Below are 17,347 nucleotides of genomic sequence, written 5' to 3'. Positions count from 1 at the left end.
GTAATTTGGCATGACCAATCCACCTAACCTGCACATATTTGGACTGTGGGAGGAAACCTGAGCACCCGGAGGAAACCCACAGAGACACAGGGAGAAAGTGCAAACTCCACACAGACAGTCACCCAGGGAGGGATGAGGCAAGCAGATGCAGATAAGCTGGGAGGGATGAGGCAAGCAGATGCAGATAAGCTGGGAGGGATGAGGCAAGCAGATGAAGGGCCTGTTGCCTTCCCAACCACCACCACCACCTCCTGGAATTGAACCCAGGTTCCTGGACTGTGAGTCAGCAGTGCTAACCACTGTGCCACAGTGCCGCTCATTGCAGTGATATGGATAGAAACATGGATTGAGGACAAAAGGTAAAGAAATAAATGGATGGTTCTTAGTCTGGAGAGGTACAGTGTTCCACAAGAATCCTGAGCGCGGTGGCTTTTTTATACATATAAATGTTTTGGACTTTGGAAGTGAGGCTGCATGGTGGCACAGTTGTTAGTACTATTGCCCCACAGTGCCAGGGACCCGGATTCAATTCCAGGTGGTGGTGGTTGGGCAGGCAATAGGCTCCGCATATGCTTGCCTCATCCCTCCCAGCTTACCCCAAAGAGCAGGCATTAACTTTTGTCCAATATCCTGAAAAGCTGATGAATCCATCTTATAGAGGTATTCAGAATTGATGGGGTTTGTGCTATTTCCTGATTCAAGCATGGTATTTGTGAAAAATACCAAAGGGCACAATTCTAATGGAAATCTGAAATAGAAACAGAAAATATTGGAAATACTCGAGCAAGGTTGGCAGTGTGTCTGTAGCGAGAGAAACAGTTCTTCAAAAAATATTTTTATTTAACTTATCAATATTTTAACACTTATACAAATAATAAACACAAATCCATAAACCCTGCACCCATCTTCTACAACTCCAGCAGGTCTGACATCGTGAATATGGCCTCCAGGGGACCAAGCTTCAAAATACGTGTAGGATGTCTTACATGGTGCTGAAAAACGACCACCAAAATTTCACCGACTTCGGGCAGGACCAGAACATATGAACATGATTGGCTGGGCCCTTCCCACACCGTTCGCAGCTATCCTCCACTCCCTCAAACAACCAGCTCATCTTCGCTTTCTATAAGTGCGCTCTGAGCACCATTTTTAATTGCATGAACCCCAGCCTTGGCACGAGGTTGAGGCATTAACCTTCTGCAGCAACTTGTACCATAATCCCTCCTCCAATGCCATCCCCAGCTCCTCCTCCCACTTGGCTTTTATCCTTTCCATGGACACCTTATCCTACTTCATGATCCTACCATAAATCACCAAAATGATCCCACCCTCCAGCCCCTTGAGAGAAACAGAGTTAACAATGATTTTAAACGTATCTGTTTCTCTCTCTACAGATACTGCTCGGCCTGTTGAATATTTCCAGTATTTTCTACCTGTATTTTATATAAAATATATTGAGGGATTTAATTGCTTGCTTGTTCCACTGGCATCCTTTTATATCTCCTTGTGAATAAAACTACTTTTCATTGGATCGTATTTGGAAAATTAAATATTTGAGGAAATCAGCAAGGATAACAAGATGGGTGGCATGGTAGCATAGTGATTAGCACAGTTGCTTCACAGATCCAGGGTCCCTGGTTCGATTCCCGGCTTGGATCACTGTCTGTGTGGAGACTGCACGTTCTCCCCGTATCTGTGTGAGTTTCCTCCGGGTGTTCCGGTTTCGTCCCACAATCCATAGATGTGCAGGTTAGGTGGATTGGTCATGCTAAATTGCCCTTACTGTCGAAAAATGTTAGATGGGGTTACTGGGTTAAAGGGATAGGGTGGAGATGTGGGTTTAGATAGGATGATCTTTCAGAATCGATGGGCCGAATGGCCTCCTTCTGCACTGTAAATTCTATGATCACTAATTTTTGCTCTTATAGTATTATACCATATGCACGGCAATTGCAAAATTTTAAATTATATATAATATTTTAGGATTATTAACATGCGCAATGTTTAAAATCCCAATTTACTAATGTCAATAAAACACATGTTAAGTGAAAGGAGAAGTATTTCCTTACAGAGAGCAATTTTAAGTCACTTTTCTTGGAGCAGGAGGACACTTAATGCATCCTTGTAGCATGCCTGGCATTTTAAGTCACACCCGTCATCTGATTGGGATGATTGTCGAGCTATTATAGTGTTTCAAGTGACAGCCAAATACTGTTGAATACTTGAGCATTATGAACACTCCCAGAAGCAGAAATTCATGAGAGCTATATTAGATCAAATAAAATACTTGCTGAAAGGGCATTATCTGATATAACATGTATAAGTCTTTAACTTTCTTTGTGCTGGCTTTACTGCTTTCTGAATTTATTTTATGCTTATGGTGTTGTCATGGTGGACAGCAATGCTGCCTTGTGGACTATGGAAACTAGCTGAAAATGGAAAATAATTAAGACAGGCAAACTTTTGGGATCGCTTTACTGGTAACAGGAGAATGCCATACCATCTCAAGGTTATATATTAAATTCATTAGGTTGACAGTTTCTGTTCCTTTTCGTACAATTGCTCTATTATGGAATGACACCATCAGTGAATCTTTGTTCCAGTCCCATAAAAACTGTCTTTAGACCACATCTCCACTAAGTCAGTGCAGTTTGTTTCACAAGATATGGGGCTGGATTGTCTGCCGATGGGATGCTCTGTTTTGCTGGCTGCCCGGGGGTTTCCCGACAGCGTGGGGCTGCCCCACAATGGGAAACCCCAATAACCAGCCGGTGAAATGGAGTATCCCACCGGCGTGCAGAACCAGAAATCTGCTGTGGCGGGACGAAGAATTCAGCCGATGGCATCTGCTGAAACTGTCACATTATTTGACCTTTCTATTAATGAAATGTTGATTCAACCATTTCGCTTCAGTGCCAAGATGCCCATTGATAAGGGTTGAAACTATGAACAATTTTTCTACGATATCGGCAAAGGCTGATGGCAATCGTGAAAAGTGGCGAGAAGGCTGAAGTAGCTTTTTATGCCATATAGTGCGGGATTTTGAAGAAAAAGGAAGCAAACAGGGGTGCCACAATATATTGCTGGTGGGCGGCCTCTGATTTGTCCTGTCTGCCAATAACTCAAAGCTTTGATGATTTGCACACCATTTTTTAAAACTGCTCCAGCGCACAGCAAGCACACCAAGAAACATTCTTCATTCAGGTGCACCCCTGGCAACATCTTAGAATAATCCTGGCATGAAACTGACACCACTCTGGCATTACCTTGGCATCACCCTGGCACTACACTCTCCCTTCTAAGTGTTGCACTTCCAAGCTCCCACAGAGTTCTGCTCACCAGGTGCAGCCTTTTGAGACCAGTTGTACATCATGCCATTCTGACATCACACTGCTTTGGACAACGGGTTTGATTGCAGCGTTTGGGCCCAATAATGATATGCTAATTTATTATAATGAGGTTACTAACATTGAGTGGTAGGAAATGCGGCCCGCGACTGACGGGACAAGGGGAGGATCGCTTCCTGCTTGAAACGGGATTTTAGCCTTCTGACAATCTTTCTGCTCTCGTTGACTTACCCTTCACGAATCCGTGTTGACTACCCCGGATTAAGCTGCATCTTTCCAAATGGTCATAAATCCTGTCCTTCAGGACCTTTTCCATTAACTTACCGACCACCGAAGTAAGACTAACCGGCCTATAATTACCAGGGTCATTCCTAATCCCTTTCTTGAACAGAGGAACTTCATTCGCCACATATTCTCATTCTTTGTTCAATATAGTTGAAAGTGAGAGTTCAATATGTTTTGAAATTTGGGTTTGGCCACACACCTAACACTTTACATATTAATGCACCTAAGTATGGCATGACTAGTCTGCCATTCAAATCACATCATACCGTTACTGTATTACTATATTTATAGCTTTTAAAAAAACTTGTAGCCAACAATGCCAGATATTCCATTCTGAGTAAAGCAGCACAGATGGAGCTCTTGTTATACTATTATCATTCAAGTACACTGTGGAGAAACTGTTTACTTAAGATTGCTTCAGCCACTGCATCAATTCTTGTTTCAATGGGGGATTGGGAAAAGACAAGAAATTGGAATAGCCAGGATTTATTCCTGAAGGTTTGTGATGCTTCTATACTAAATATGCATAAGTGTACTGAAATGAAGTTTGCTCAAACCATCTTTCAGGGTCATTCATTCGGTCTGTTTAAGTAGTATGTCATGCAATATTGATTTATGATTTAAGTTAGAATAATTACGTAGAGCATCAGGCTACAAAACACTGTTGCACTCAAGTAATTTGAATAGTATTTCCCACCTGGGAACAATTTTAATGGGACATTTGTTAACAATGTCAGCAGGTAAGTGGAGGAAGAAAATGTTCGCACTCATGGTTATGAGGTGAATTTCTCTGCACACAGAAATAACGCTGGCCTGAGGATTTGGCACACCAGCAAGTTATTGAATGTATTATTCAACAAAACACATGTCTATTTCCCTTTATTTCAACAGATCCATGAAGGAATGCTCTTTTAAAACTGAAACAATTTTGTAAAATTCAGCTTACTTCAGGAAAATATTTGTAATGCATCCAAATTACTATTTGTGCAAATATAATGGGCAGGATTCTCCGCTGTCGGGATTCTCCGTTGCAACGGCAGCACATTCACGCCCAGAGCTTTCCCGATGGCGTGAGGCTGCCCATAATGGGAAACCTCATTGGTCGGTTGGCGGGACGGAGAATCCCGCTGCCGGCAGGACGGAGAATCCCGCCCAATGTTATTCTCTTTAAAATAATTAAATAAAAGTAAGGTAACTAGCCCAAAACCACAAATACAAGTTTTGTCTTCAGTCTCAATGAATACCTGTTCCCAGACATCAATCTGACAAAATAAAAAAAAACAAGAAATGGAAACTACTGAAAGCACGGAAAAGCCTCTATATGATTGAGGAGACAAATTGTTTACTGGGGAGAATGAAGACAAACAGAATTTTTTTTACCACATCCAATTGTGAAATGAATCTAGTATTTGACAAAGCACTTCTACTACTGGATTAAAATAATTTCTAACCTGTAGGGCTCTATTTCCAAGTTAACTTAAGAGGCAAGATTGTGATGTGAAAATAAAGTTGAGGCTAATGGCATTCAGTTTTTTTTATCAGCAAGTTGGGCAACAACGTCCAGTGAATGCACATGTGCAACTAAATGTGAAAATACAGAAGTTGCTCTCCTGGATAAGCAGCTCCTCCATACTGTAATTGAAAATACAGAAAAATGTGTCATTTGAAACATGGAAGTCTGGCAATATCTGGTCTGAGGGAAACCTGAGAGGATACAGAAAAAGATCCCATGAAGGGTTAAAAGCAGCTGCAAAGAGTAGGATTATAAAATGCAGATTCTTTCTCTCAAGCAGGCTTAGCAAACACACAGGATTCTTGTATTAAGCTAAAACAATGGCTCACACCTTCATTGAAAGTAACTATCTTAGGAAGCATCTGGAAAAGCATGGATGAAAGTTTCAATTGAATTAGGTGACGAATGTTTAAAACAGGCAGGTCTTTCAAGTCATAACCAAGTGAAATTTTAGCATACAGCTAAAAGCAAAGGTTTCACACCTTCATTGAAATTAACTCTCTTAGTAAACAGCTGGAAAGGAAAGGATGAGGTTCAATTGAATTTGCTAACAATTTTAAGTGTGAAATTTTGCTAATATCAGGTAAATTAAAGAAAATTGGAGACAACCTGTCTACGAGAAACATAATTTAAAGTCAAAATCAAAGGCAAAGTTATGAGCTGGGGACATTTGGAAAATTAAACTATTGAAGTCACAGGAATTAAAAGTAACACCTCTTGAAACCAAAGCATTTTGAATATCACAAAGGAACTTTGAACATCACAAAAGACAATGTAATCAGATCTGAGAGCTGAGGGCATGCCCAAAATGAATACTTAGTTGTATTAGAATGTTTAGATCAAAGATACTTTTTACAATCAAAGTGAAATAAGTTAATTGACAATAAGGTCATAAAAATTGAATAACTGTAAGAAAGAGAATATAAACCCAGAGAGCAGAAGCAGAACTCGGGAGAGAGGAGAGAGGAGAGAAGCATATTCAGCTCTCACAGCTCGGTCATGGGAAAGACAAGACAAGTAGCTGAGCTTAAACAGCTATACATCTAAGGAAGACTAGATTTTAAACAGGAGTCAGAGTCAGCTAAGAGATAGCTAGCAGAGCCAGCTCTTATAGCTCAGTACATGGGATCGACAAGACACAGCAACAGAGCTAACCAGCGAATACATCTTAAGACGACCAGACTTTAAAGAAGATTGATTGTCAAGGTGGGTCTGATGGTCCCTTTAACCAACCAGAAGGATCCAGAAGCAAGATCTTTTTACCTTTCTGAAAGAAAGTGTTTGCAGCTTTTAAAAGAAAAAATATAATACCAAAATAACTTAATTTAACCTGAAATAGTGGTTATTCCTAAAGTCTACTTTACTTACTTAGCAATGCAGGACCCAGGACATCGATGCTACTAAGTGGTAAGTAGATAAAATCTTTGGTGAAGGTATGGGTTATACCGGGGGATAACTTGAAAATATAGTTTGACCTGAATAGCACCCACCAAAGCCTGCATCGGTGTTAGGGAGTGAGACTCCCTGTTCACCATTTCGAATGTCGGCCCTTTTTGGTATAGGGGGAATTCTAAGAATAATAGTGAGTTTTCAAAAGCAATACATTGTGTGAAAACGACATCTCACCATCTGGTTCTTCTTTCAAACTTATTGATTGGCAAGACGTTCCTTTACTGACATTGCAGTTTTGGATAAGCAAGCTACAAAATGTTAAGCCATTTGCATCAAAGTACCCATTTAATGTTGTACTAAGACTTAAACATTTCCAAACATCTTGCTGACACTGAAAAGCATGCACTCACATTCCTGCAAATTTTAATTGCTCTTGGAGATTTAAATATAGGAAAAATAAATTTAAGTAACTTCCTTTCTTTCTTTCACCTCTCCATGTTAATCCAATCTTTCTTTCTCTCTTTCAGTTCCCTATCTGTACTTGATTTCACACTGAATTCACTGTTCTAATTTACACTTCCAGGTTCAGACTCCGTGACGCTCATTCATGATTCTTCAATTTGATTAGTTAAGGAGATGCACAGTTGCTTATATCCTGTTCAAACAGGCCGCAGATCCTCTTCAGAGGATACCACGCAATATGCATGTCCTGCAGGAAGCAACTTTCTGTCCAACACTCCATGGAATGTCTACCTACGGGCAAGTGTAGGTTGAATGAATGGTGCTCACAGCAAATTCTGGCCCTTTATCTCATGTAATATATATCAGTACAATGAATCCTCAGAAGTCTCAAAGTCAGCCCCTGTCTGTCATAGGAGAAAACAATAATGTCCCTGCTTAATATTTTGCTTCCATTGCTATACATACCCGGTGTTACTGTGGTTCCATTTCCATTGACGATAGGCCTCTCTTCTTCCTCTTCTTCTTCTTCCTCTTCTTCAGGAGGAGCAATTCCAGCTTTCTCCATGTTACTTACTGACTTGTTTCTTTTCCTTTTGCCCTCAGAACTTGGTCGAGCACCAGGCAGAATTTGATCAGTCACATTTAGCAGCACTGGAGTTGGTTCTGCTGGGGGCTTTGGAGTGCCATAGTAATTGTCTGCAAATGACAATAGTGAATTCCGAGTTAACATAACGCTTCAAAGATGTGGATACATATGTCAAACATCTATAATATGAAATCAATAGAAATTAGAATTCCTAGTAAAATTGGTATTACAACTAATGCATCTATTTCCAAGCAAATTTTTTACTGGACTGATGATAATTAATTTAACACAGCATATTTCTCTGAAGAAAAGTATTTTTTTAATAAGAGCCTTACTAAGAACAAATTATTCATCAGAAATTCATTATTCTGCGGTTATTCACATTCTGAGACTGATAAATTGGGAGAAATTGATAAGTGTTTTAATGCATTTACTGAAGGTTGAATTTTACGCCTGGCATAAAAGTCAGGGGCACGAGCCTATTTACAATTGGCCAACTTGCCCCATTGCAATTTAATGGCCATTGAGCCTTTAATGAGCTTGAGGCAAGACTTACAATAAACCCTGGGCGGAATTCTCCGCTCCCGCTTGGAATCGGGAAGGCCTCGTTTCACGACGGCCTCGGAGGCCGCTCCTCGCACCCTATTCACCCCCCCCCCCCAGGGGGCTAGGAGCGGCGCTCCGTAAATCTCGGCTGCCGGGCCTTGACGCTTGCGTCAAGGCGGCGCGCCGATAATGACGCGACGGCGGCACCTAAGTGACATCAGCCGTGCATGCGCAGGTTGGCCGGCTCCAACCCGCGCATGCGCGGCTGACGTCACGATGGCTGACGGCTTCAACCCGCACATGTGCGGTTGCCGTCTTCCCCTCCGCTGCCCCATAAGACGTGGCGGCTTGATCTTGCGGGGCGGCGGAGGGAAAAGAGTGCGTCGCTTGGAGACGCCGGCCCAACGATCGGTGGGCACCGATCGCGGGCCAGTCCTCTCCCGAGCACGGCCGTGGTGCTCACTCCCCTCTCCGCCCTCCACCAGCCACAAACGAGCATTTGGCGCCCATGTTCACGATAGCAGCGACGAGGTGTGGCTGCTGCTGTCATGAACCAGTCAGGAACGTCAGGCCGCTCGGCTCATCCGGGCCGGAGAATCGCCGGTTGCCATGAAAAACGGCGAGCGGCGATTCATCCGAGCGGGTGGGTGGGAGAATCGCGGGGGGTGCCAGGACGGCGTGTTGTGAGTCGCCCGGCCCTCCCGCGATTCTCCCACCCGGCGTGGGGAGCGGAGAATCGCTAGGTTCTCCTAGGTTTTATTCTTTTTGTAAAAGTATATTTTTATTAGAGTTTCATAATTTTACAAACAACGCAGCAAACTCTCAAAACTGGTACAGTACAGCATAAATGCTTCTCCATATATGAATACAGAAAAACACAGGAGAACACCAGCACAGTTGGTTCAGCTTAAGCATTAAATTTGGTGCTTCTGTTTATACAAGGAAGCTTTGGAATCTTGCTATCAGGCCGCCCGCATAAATTTGCATGCCGTGGAACACTGAATTGCATCCTGCTTCACAAACGCAAGGGGATCGTAAAACTGGTGCAATTCAGCTCCGGGGGGAGAACATAGGATCTGGACAAATGTGAGGTAATGCATTTTGGAAGGTCTAATACAGGTGGGAAATATATAGTGAATGGCAGAACCCTTAAGAGTATTGACAGGCAGCGGGATCTGGGTGTACAGGTCCACAGGTCACTGAGAGTGGCAACGCAGGTGGAGATGGTAGTCATGAAGGCAAAAGGCATGCTTACCTTCATCAAACCGACTCGGGGCACCCTGCATGGGTATTGGGGGTGCTGGTAAACTTTCATAGTGAGTTGGGACTAAGGGGAGGGCAGTGGTTGAGGTTACGTCAGGAATTTATAATAATAATTATTATTATTGTTAAAAATATCAATATTGTTACTGCCATATCCTCGACTTTCTGACCCTACAGACCATAATCAGTAAGAATAAACAACACCTCCTCCACAATAGTCCTCAGTACCAGGCTCCACAAGGCTGCGTACTTAGCCCCCTACTATACTCCCTGTACACACACGACTGTGTGGCAAAATTTGGTTCCAACTCAATCTACAAGTTTGCTGATGATACGATCATAGCGGGCCGGATCTTGAATAACGACGAGTCTGAATACAGGAGGGTGATAGAGAACCTAGTGGAGTGGTGCAGCGACAACAATCTAACCCTCAATGCCAGCAAAACGAAAGAGCTGGTCATTGACTTCAGGAAGTAAAGTACTGTACACACCCCTGTCAGCATCAACGGGGCCGAGGTGGAGATGGTTAGCAGTTTCAAATTCCTAGGGGCACACATCACCAAAATGTGCTGGTCCACCCACGATGACGCTACCACCAAGAAAGTACAACAGCGCCTATACTTCCTCAGGAAACTAAGGAAATTTGGAAGGTCCACATTAACTCTTACCAACTTTTACAGATGCACCATAGAAAGCATCCTATCTGGCTGCATCACAGCCTGGTATGGCAACTGCTCGGCCCAAGACCGCAAGAAACTTCAGAGAGTCGTGAACTGAGCCCAGTCCATCACACAGACCTGCCTCCCATCCACTGACTCCATCTACACCTCCCGCTGCCTGGGGAAAGCGGGCAGCATAATCAAAGACGTATCCCACCCGGCTTACTCACTCTTCCAACTTACTCAATCTTCCAACTACTTCCACCGGGCAGGAGATACAAAAGTCTGAGAACACGCACGAACAGACTCAAAATCAGCAAACCTGCTTGCAAAACTTAGATCATCTGCTCAGATGGGAACATTACCCTCTTAGTGATCTCTATGCTGAGTAGTGTTTGAAATTAAAGGGAATAGCACATGTGGATACTGTTTGTAATTAAAGAGTTAAAGAGGACAGCATGCGCGATACTTCCAGGGGTGCTGTTGCCCACAACCTCTAGGCTAAATACTCTTAGGTAAGCTTTGGGAGTGGGGGGGGGGGGGGGGGGGGATTCTGAAAGCTTGCCTGCAGCAATTTAATGCCCGGACCAGCATTAATTGCTTTAAAGCAAGACTTCCACCCCTATCTTCAGCGAGATGGCCCAAAAATCAGATGGCCAGCAGGTCTGTAGTCCTAGCAGCACCAGTCAAAAGTGGTGGCCTCTACTGGAACTACGGGCAGTCCCACCATACCAAGGAACCCAGGTAATTCTGCAGTTGAGGGTCTCAGTAAGGGGAAGAGATTCAAGGTTGGAGATTTGAAGGTGACGATGACCTTGTTGAGGTCGTGGAGAGGGGGGGGGGGGGTGGCGGGGGGGAATGCAGGGGGGCCTCCGATGGGTCCAGGGGACCTGTAAAAGTCAACCCCAGCCCCCTTGGCCTAAAACCTAGGTTTTCAGGCTTCCTGCATAGAATGGAGCCCCAATGAGTGAAATACTGCTGAGGGAAGGAAGAGGCTCTTAAGTGAGCATTAATTGGCCACTTAAGGGTCTCAATAGGCTCAAGGGTGGAGGCACACCCCGCACCAACGCAGCAACATTTGAGAGACAGGGATATTTGCGGGTAGGCAGGAAGACCACCTGCTGAATTTTATATGCCCTCTTCTCCCCCCTCTTCCTTACAGCAGGGGAGTGCAACAGGCAGCCCCATACGTGGGTATTATTTGAAACTGAATGGAATTGGAGAACAGCGTATGTGAATACTGTCTGAAATTAAAGTAAACATTACATCTGGCCAATGCAAACATAGTTTTGGTCGGCACGGCAGCAAGGTGGTTAGCACTGTTGCTTCACAGTGTCAGGGTTCCAGGTTCAATTCCCGGCTTGGGTCACTGTCTGTGTGGAGTCTGCACGTTCTCCCTGTGTCTGGGTGGGTTTCCTCCGGGTGCTCTAGTTTGCTCCCACAAGTCCTGAAAGACGCGCTGTTAGGTAATTCGGACATTCTGAATTCTCTCTCTGTGTACCCGAACGGGCGCCGGAATGTGGCGACTGGGGGCTTTTCACAGTAACTTCATTGCAGTGTTAATGTAAGCCAACTTATGAGAATAAAGATCATGAATCAGTGTGTATAAGAGACGTATAACAATAAACAGTAAAAAAATAGTTTGTTGTGAACCTTGATCATTTATAACCCCAGCCAGGTTCGGGTAGGTCTCTGGAATTTGAGTTGAAGAGGTAAGGAGTGGATTCACCTAACTACAACATTTTGTGAGCTGGCACAAATACAAGCACAGAACATTGAAGAGAGTCTCAAAACTTTTGAAAGAGACTTGAGTGCAAATTCGTCAAAAGAAGTTCTGATGCAAAAATAACATGAATATAAAGGATTCTTATTAACTCAATATTCTTCGATCATTACAGCATTTTGAAAATAAGATCTGTGTAACGTGACTAGGGGCGCAATTCAGCGGCCCTTAAACTAAGTCCACTTTCGGATGCCTTTAGCGGGTTTACATGGTGCTGCAGTGCTAAGATACACCCCGCTATTCATTTTAGAGTGATTTCCTCCTGGCAAGCTGATCTTACCAGCAGAAACAGCTCTCTGTAGTGCAGAACGGCTGTTTGCAGATTGGGGTGCCATTTGACTGGCTGCCCCATTCTTTCCTCCCCGTCCCTCAGCTTTATTGATCTACCCTCACCAACCTTGGGGAAGCCCTTTGGAGCCCCTCCTCACCCCTCTCCACCCTGGCCCGAAACGTGGCAGTGCCAAGCTGGCACCCTGACACGGTCAGTCTGGCATCTTGGCAGTGCCACCCAGACATCCTGGCAGTGCCCAGGTAGAACTGCCTGGGTGCCAGGCAGAGTGTCAGGGTACTCAGGTGCCAGGCAGAGTGTCAGCGTACCACCATATCTTGTCCCCGATCACGGGGTCTCGAATGACCAGAGAGATCCCCCAGGCGCCATTATGCCTGGTCCACGTTTGTATAGACCAGCATTAAATGGTGCCCTGGTGAGGTCTCCCAGGCACGGCTGTGGAGTTCCGGGCACAGGGTGAATACAAAGAACAAAGAAAATTACAGCCCTTGGGCCCTCCCAGCCTGCGCCGATCCAGATCCTTTATCTAAACCTGTTGCCTATTTTCAAAGAACAATGCAGTGTTCAGAAATTTGAATGATCCAATAAAAGTATTCAGATCTGGATTACGCATTGTGAGAGCATATGTACTGCTATTAAATAAATAAACAAATATAGATAAGCAACTGGAGAATTACTTCACTGGTGGTCTCACATTTCCTAGTTTTGAGACAGCGTACACAGCATATTGAGACAAACAGGACTTGAGGTATGATAGGATGTGCGCAGCAGCGATTCAATTAGGTAGTTTACACAGTGAATAGGTGACAAAGATATGATAAAAAGGACTTTGATAGCAGATTTCTCAGCAAGGGGTGGAGATAGGTGATATTAAGAAGGTAAAAGTCTTAGTGATGGAGAGACTGTGGGAGCAAATAACCAGTAAGGTTATGAACAATCTGGTTTGGGCTAAGAGAGGTCTGGTGGGGACTGCCGATAGTTGTCAGAAAACAGCAACAAGAAAGCCCCGAGGCCCATATAGCCTAGGAGGCTGCAAAACAATTTTAGGATCTAACCTTTCAAGCCTCCCTTGACTTGTTTCTTTTTTCAGTAGATCCTGATTGTTTTGTTGGCAGAAGGTGATTTCCTGGTATAAATTATATTGGTTCAAATCTTTGAAATGTCCCTTTTTAGGTTAGATTACTACATTCTAAATCTTTAAAGGAGTAATTTATATTTGGATTTCAGCCATAACAACTAAATGCCAATAATAAAGGATAGATTAAAGAATGAAACTGATCACCCCACGACTGTCATATTACAGCAAATCTTGCAAACATTGAGTGGCCCTGGCAGAGCGCAAGCTGAGAGTTTGTGAGCAGGTTACTTCTGAGTAAGTCCTGTTTGATAGTACTGTTGGACCACCATCACACTGCTGACGATTGAGACGAGACTGATGCAAACAGTACAAAAAATGTTGTACAAAAGTCCAAACATTTCATCCTACCGTTCTCAGGCGTGATCTAATGGAACATTTTCTAAGTGTGGTAGCGAGGGGGCAAGAGCCAGTTGTTCCTGACAGTTGACCTGCCGATCCATTACGGTATCTACTGTTAATTAGGGCACTTAATGATGCCCCACGAGCTTCATGCATGAAAAGACTGTGATTCGCCGGAACCGTGCTTGGCAGCTCCCTGCTACCGAGGGGAAGCAGCTCTTAATCTGATACCGCAGAGCAAATCCCAGGCCGCATGCAGCCATGCCACCGTACAGACCAGCTACACATTTCAGAAATGCTGAGCTTGTCAGACTGATGAACGCAGTGGAGTCCAGATTGGATACCTGGGGCGGGATTCTCCAATAATAGGGCTATGTCCCATCGCCAGCGTCAAAAAACGGGCGTTTCACTCTGGACTTTCTTTAAGTAAGTCCAGAGTGATTCTCCAACCTGCAAGGGGCTGGCAGGGCCCCGGGGTGCTTCTCGCAGCTCTGGCTGTGGATACGGGGCCCTGCACTTCCAGTCAGGAGTCCGTGCATGTGCACGTTGGCAACCCTCCCCGTGCGACATGGCGGACTCAGCCTGCTGAGCGGCACCAAGAATGTAGTTCTCCCCGAGATCGTGCGCGCCCACAGATCAGTGTCGCCCGATTGTTGCCTGGCTGTCTGTGAGGCCCCCTGGTGAATGATCCCCCACCAGGGCGACCGCGGACTGAGTCCGCAGCCGCCACCAGCCGTTCCCGACAGGCAGAACGTGGTTAGAATTACGCCATCGGGAACTCGGCCAGTTGTCTTCAGAGAATTGCTGCAGGGGCCTGTCAATGGCCCCCTACTGCCGGTGCTTAGACCACTCCTGCGTGATTCACGGCGATTCTCCAGGGACCGGAGAATTGCGGGAACGGCATTGCCGGATTTCGGCATCAGAGCCCATTCTTCGCCCTCCGGGTCGATCGCGATTTAGGCGTGGAGGCTCGGAGAATCCCGCCCCCTGTTCCCACAAGTAAGTCGGAGGGTCCGCCACAGGCTAGCCAATGCTGCCTGGGAGGCAGTGGCAGCGGCCGTCAGCTCAGGAAGTGTGATCAGGAGGACCACCATCCAGGCCTCTGGGGCACAATCTGATGAGCACCACACAGTTTCTGATGCTGATCAGGTGGAGGCAAGAACATCCAGGGGAGGCAGCAGTTGGAGGTCTGCTGGATCCCGGGACCCAGCTGCGTCCCAGTCAGATGTCGGGCCTCTGGATCAGCTTATCCTGGAGCTGGTGCAGTTCCAGGATACGGCCATGAAATTCAGAGGGGGATGTCAGCGACACTCCAGCATGTCCATCGCCGATTGGAGGTGATCCAAAGGCGACTGTGGAGGAGACTGCGCCCGCAATGCATGGCACTGAGGCCAACACTGCTGGGGTGGCGACCGCAGTGGAAAATCTAGAGCATGACGACAGGAGCATGAGTGGTGGTGTCCAAGGCACTGCTCAGTCAGTGAAGGCCATGACCGAGCACCTCGACACCATGTCCGAGTCGCTGGAGGATTTGTTCCTGATGCAGGTGGACATTGCCAAGGCTCTTCGGAGCATGTCCCAGACTCAGGTGGAAATTACCAAAGCACTCCAGAGCAAGTCCCAGTCGCTAGGGGATATGTCCCAATCTCAGCTTGACCATGCCAGGCTGCTGTGCAGCATGTCCCAGTCTCAGGTGCGTTGCCGAGGTACTCCAGAGCATGTCCCGTCGCTGAAGACTGTATCCCAGATGCAGGTGGATATTGGCGATACACTACGGAGCACCGTCTGATCACAGAGAACCATCGCTGAGGGCATCGACACCTTGGTGTAGACAATGGGGAGTTGCCAGGGCTGGCACAGCCAGATGACGCAGGAGCCTCTGGAGCTCAATCCAGCTGCCCTTCCATCCGAAGTGACCCCCTGGGCACTACGATCACCGACTGGGAGGAGGGAACGCTGGAAGCTAACTCGGAGCCTCCCTACAGGGTGACGTGATCGCCTTTATATTAGTTTCTGCTGGAAACATTGGTGAAATGGCACAAAATTTTGATTCCTATCTGTGATTATGCTGATATGTTGGATATAATTTTGATCCAATTGTGTTTTTAGAGAAGATTTACTTGACTTGAAATGATCAATCTACAGTTATTTTGAGCCTTGAATCTCAAACATCATGAAAAACATTCACAGGGAAGAAATAAATCGGAATGCTATCACTTATTTCAGATCCCATTACATTGAATCAACCCCAATGCAACTTACTTTATGACACAAATCTAAGGCCTGGATTTTCGCAGTGTTAAGGGGCTCTCCAGCCATTACAAATGGTGGACGCAACCCAATTCTAGGGTTCCTGGCGCCCTGAATTTTCGCTGACGTAAGATAATTTTGTGTGGTGAGCTTGCATTCAACACCCCCAACCGGCCAGGAGTCAGATCACGTTCTCCACGTCTCCTGGTTGACCGATCTCAAAGGAGATGAGAAACATCATCTGAATTCGGGAAGGCAAGTTCAAAAGGTCTTATCCATGCCAAATCAATGCTAACGCATGGCTCCCAGCCTTCCCTAATGACCCTTCATATCTTCCATGATAGTTCATGGTTCCTTCATGCTCATTCATCTGGAATACACTATGTGCTGAACCAACAAATGCTATTTAACCACTGAACCCAGTTTAACTAGACTGATTCGGCAATGGACTGTGCCTGATCTGATTCCATAGATGGAAGACCCAACTCTAACCCACCCACCAAGCGAAGATACCACCATTTGAGAACTTGCTACTGAGGTGGGTGTGATGAGCCAAAAATTTCCCAACGTGGGCTACCACCCTTGGTAGTGGAAATCTGGGCCTAAGAGCCTCCTAGTTTTATACTAATCCTGCACAAGATAGTACCCTTGAGGAATTGCCAGTGCCGTATTCAGTACTTGATAAGCTCAATAAATGTATACATTTTTATTCAATGGAAATACTTGAAGTTCATCTTCAGAACGTCTGTGTGTCATTATGACCACCTATTTGTGAAGCATCTGAGGCATTCATTATCTTAAAGGTACTACATCTATGCAAGTTGTGGTCACTTTTACAGCCACAAATGATGCCTCCTGATTATGCTGATAAGGTACATGCTCAGCACAAATTTTCTTTTATCCATTCATGAGATGTGGGCGACACTGGCCAGGCCAACATTTATTGTCTATTCTTAACTGCCTTTGAGAAGGTTGTGGTGAGCTGTGTTGTTGAAACGCTGCAGTCCACGTGATGAGTGGCTTGGATGAGAAACAGTTCAAACTAATTAACTTTTTTCAATTTTCAATGGGTATGTTATAGTGCTGCACACAGCATACATGTAACATTTACAACGGGTTTGGGCAAAGAGACAGTATGCTGGGTTTTCTAATTGATCTCGGTGAGAATTGGCAATAGAGTTCAACTAAGTGAGTTTGAAAGTTAGACATCGAATACAATGTCCATCTAGTAATGAAAGAGAATAGACTTCAATCAAAAGTTATCAATACTATGTTATCTAACTTCATTGAAATGAATTTGGCAAAGAATATAAATAAAAACTGGAGTTACTCATCCTGGGGTTGACTGATTGATTGATTGATATTTATTGTCACATGTACTGAAGTGCAGTGAAAAGTATTTTTCTGCGGCCAAGGGAACATACACAGTACGTACATAGTAGACAAAAGAATAATCAACAGAGTACATTGACAGTGGTGCATCAACAAATAGTGA

General features: G+C 45.0%; 1 protein-coding gene across 20 annotated transcripts in view; it reads right to left on the bottom strand.

The window, feature by feature from the left end:
• The window catches only part of magi2a (membrane associated guanylate kinase, WW and PDZ domain containing 2a), an 886,652-nt gene that overhangs the window by 265,214 nt on the left and 604,091 nt on the right, over positions 1-17,347 (bottom strand). For all 20 annotated transcript variants that reach the window (XM_038811518.1, XM_038811520.1, XM_038811516.1 and 17 more), the window contains one exon: positions 7,465-7,695. In XM_038811518.1, the coding sequence (XP_038667446.1) occupies positions 7,465-7,695 (231 nt within the window). The remainder of the gene's footprint in view (positions 1-7,464; positions 7,696-17,347) is intronic.

This window comes from Scyliorhinus canicula, chromosome 11 (assembly GCF_902713615.1).
Source record: "Scyliorhinus canicula chromosome 11, sScyCan1.1, whole genome shotgun sequence".
Classification (NCBI taxonomy): Eukaryota; Metazoa; Chordata; class Chondrichthyes; order Carcharhiniformes; family Scyliorhinidae; genus Scyliorhinus; species Scyliorhinus canicula.
The sequence above is the reverse complement of the archived record's forward strand: the minus strand, read 5'-3'. Positions and strand labels throughout refer to the sequence as shown.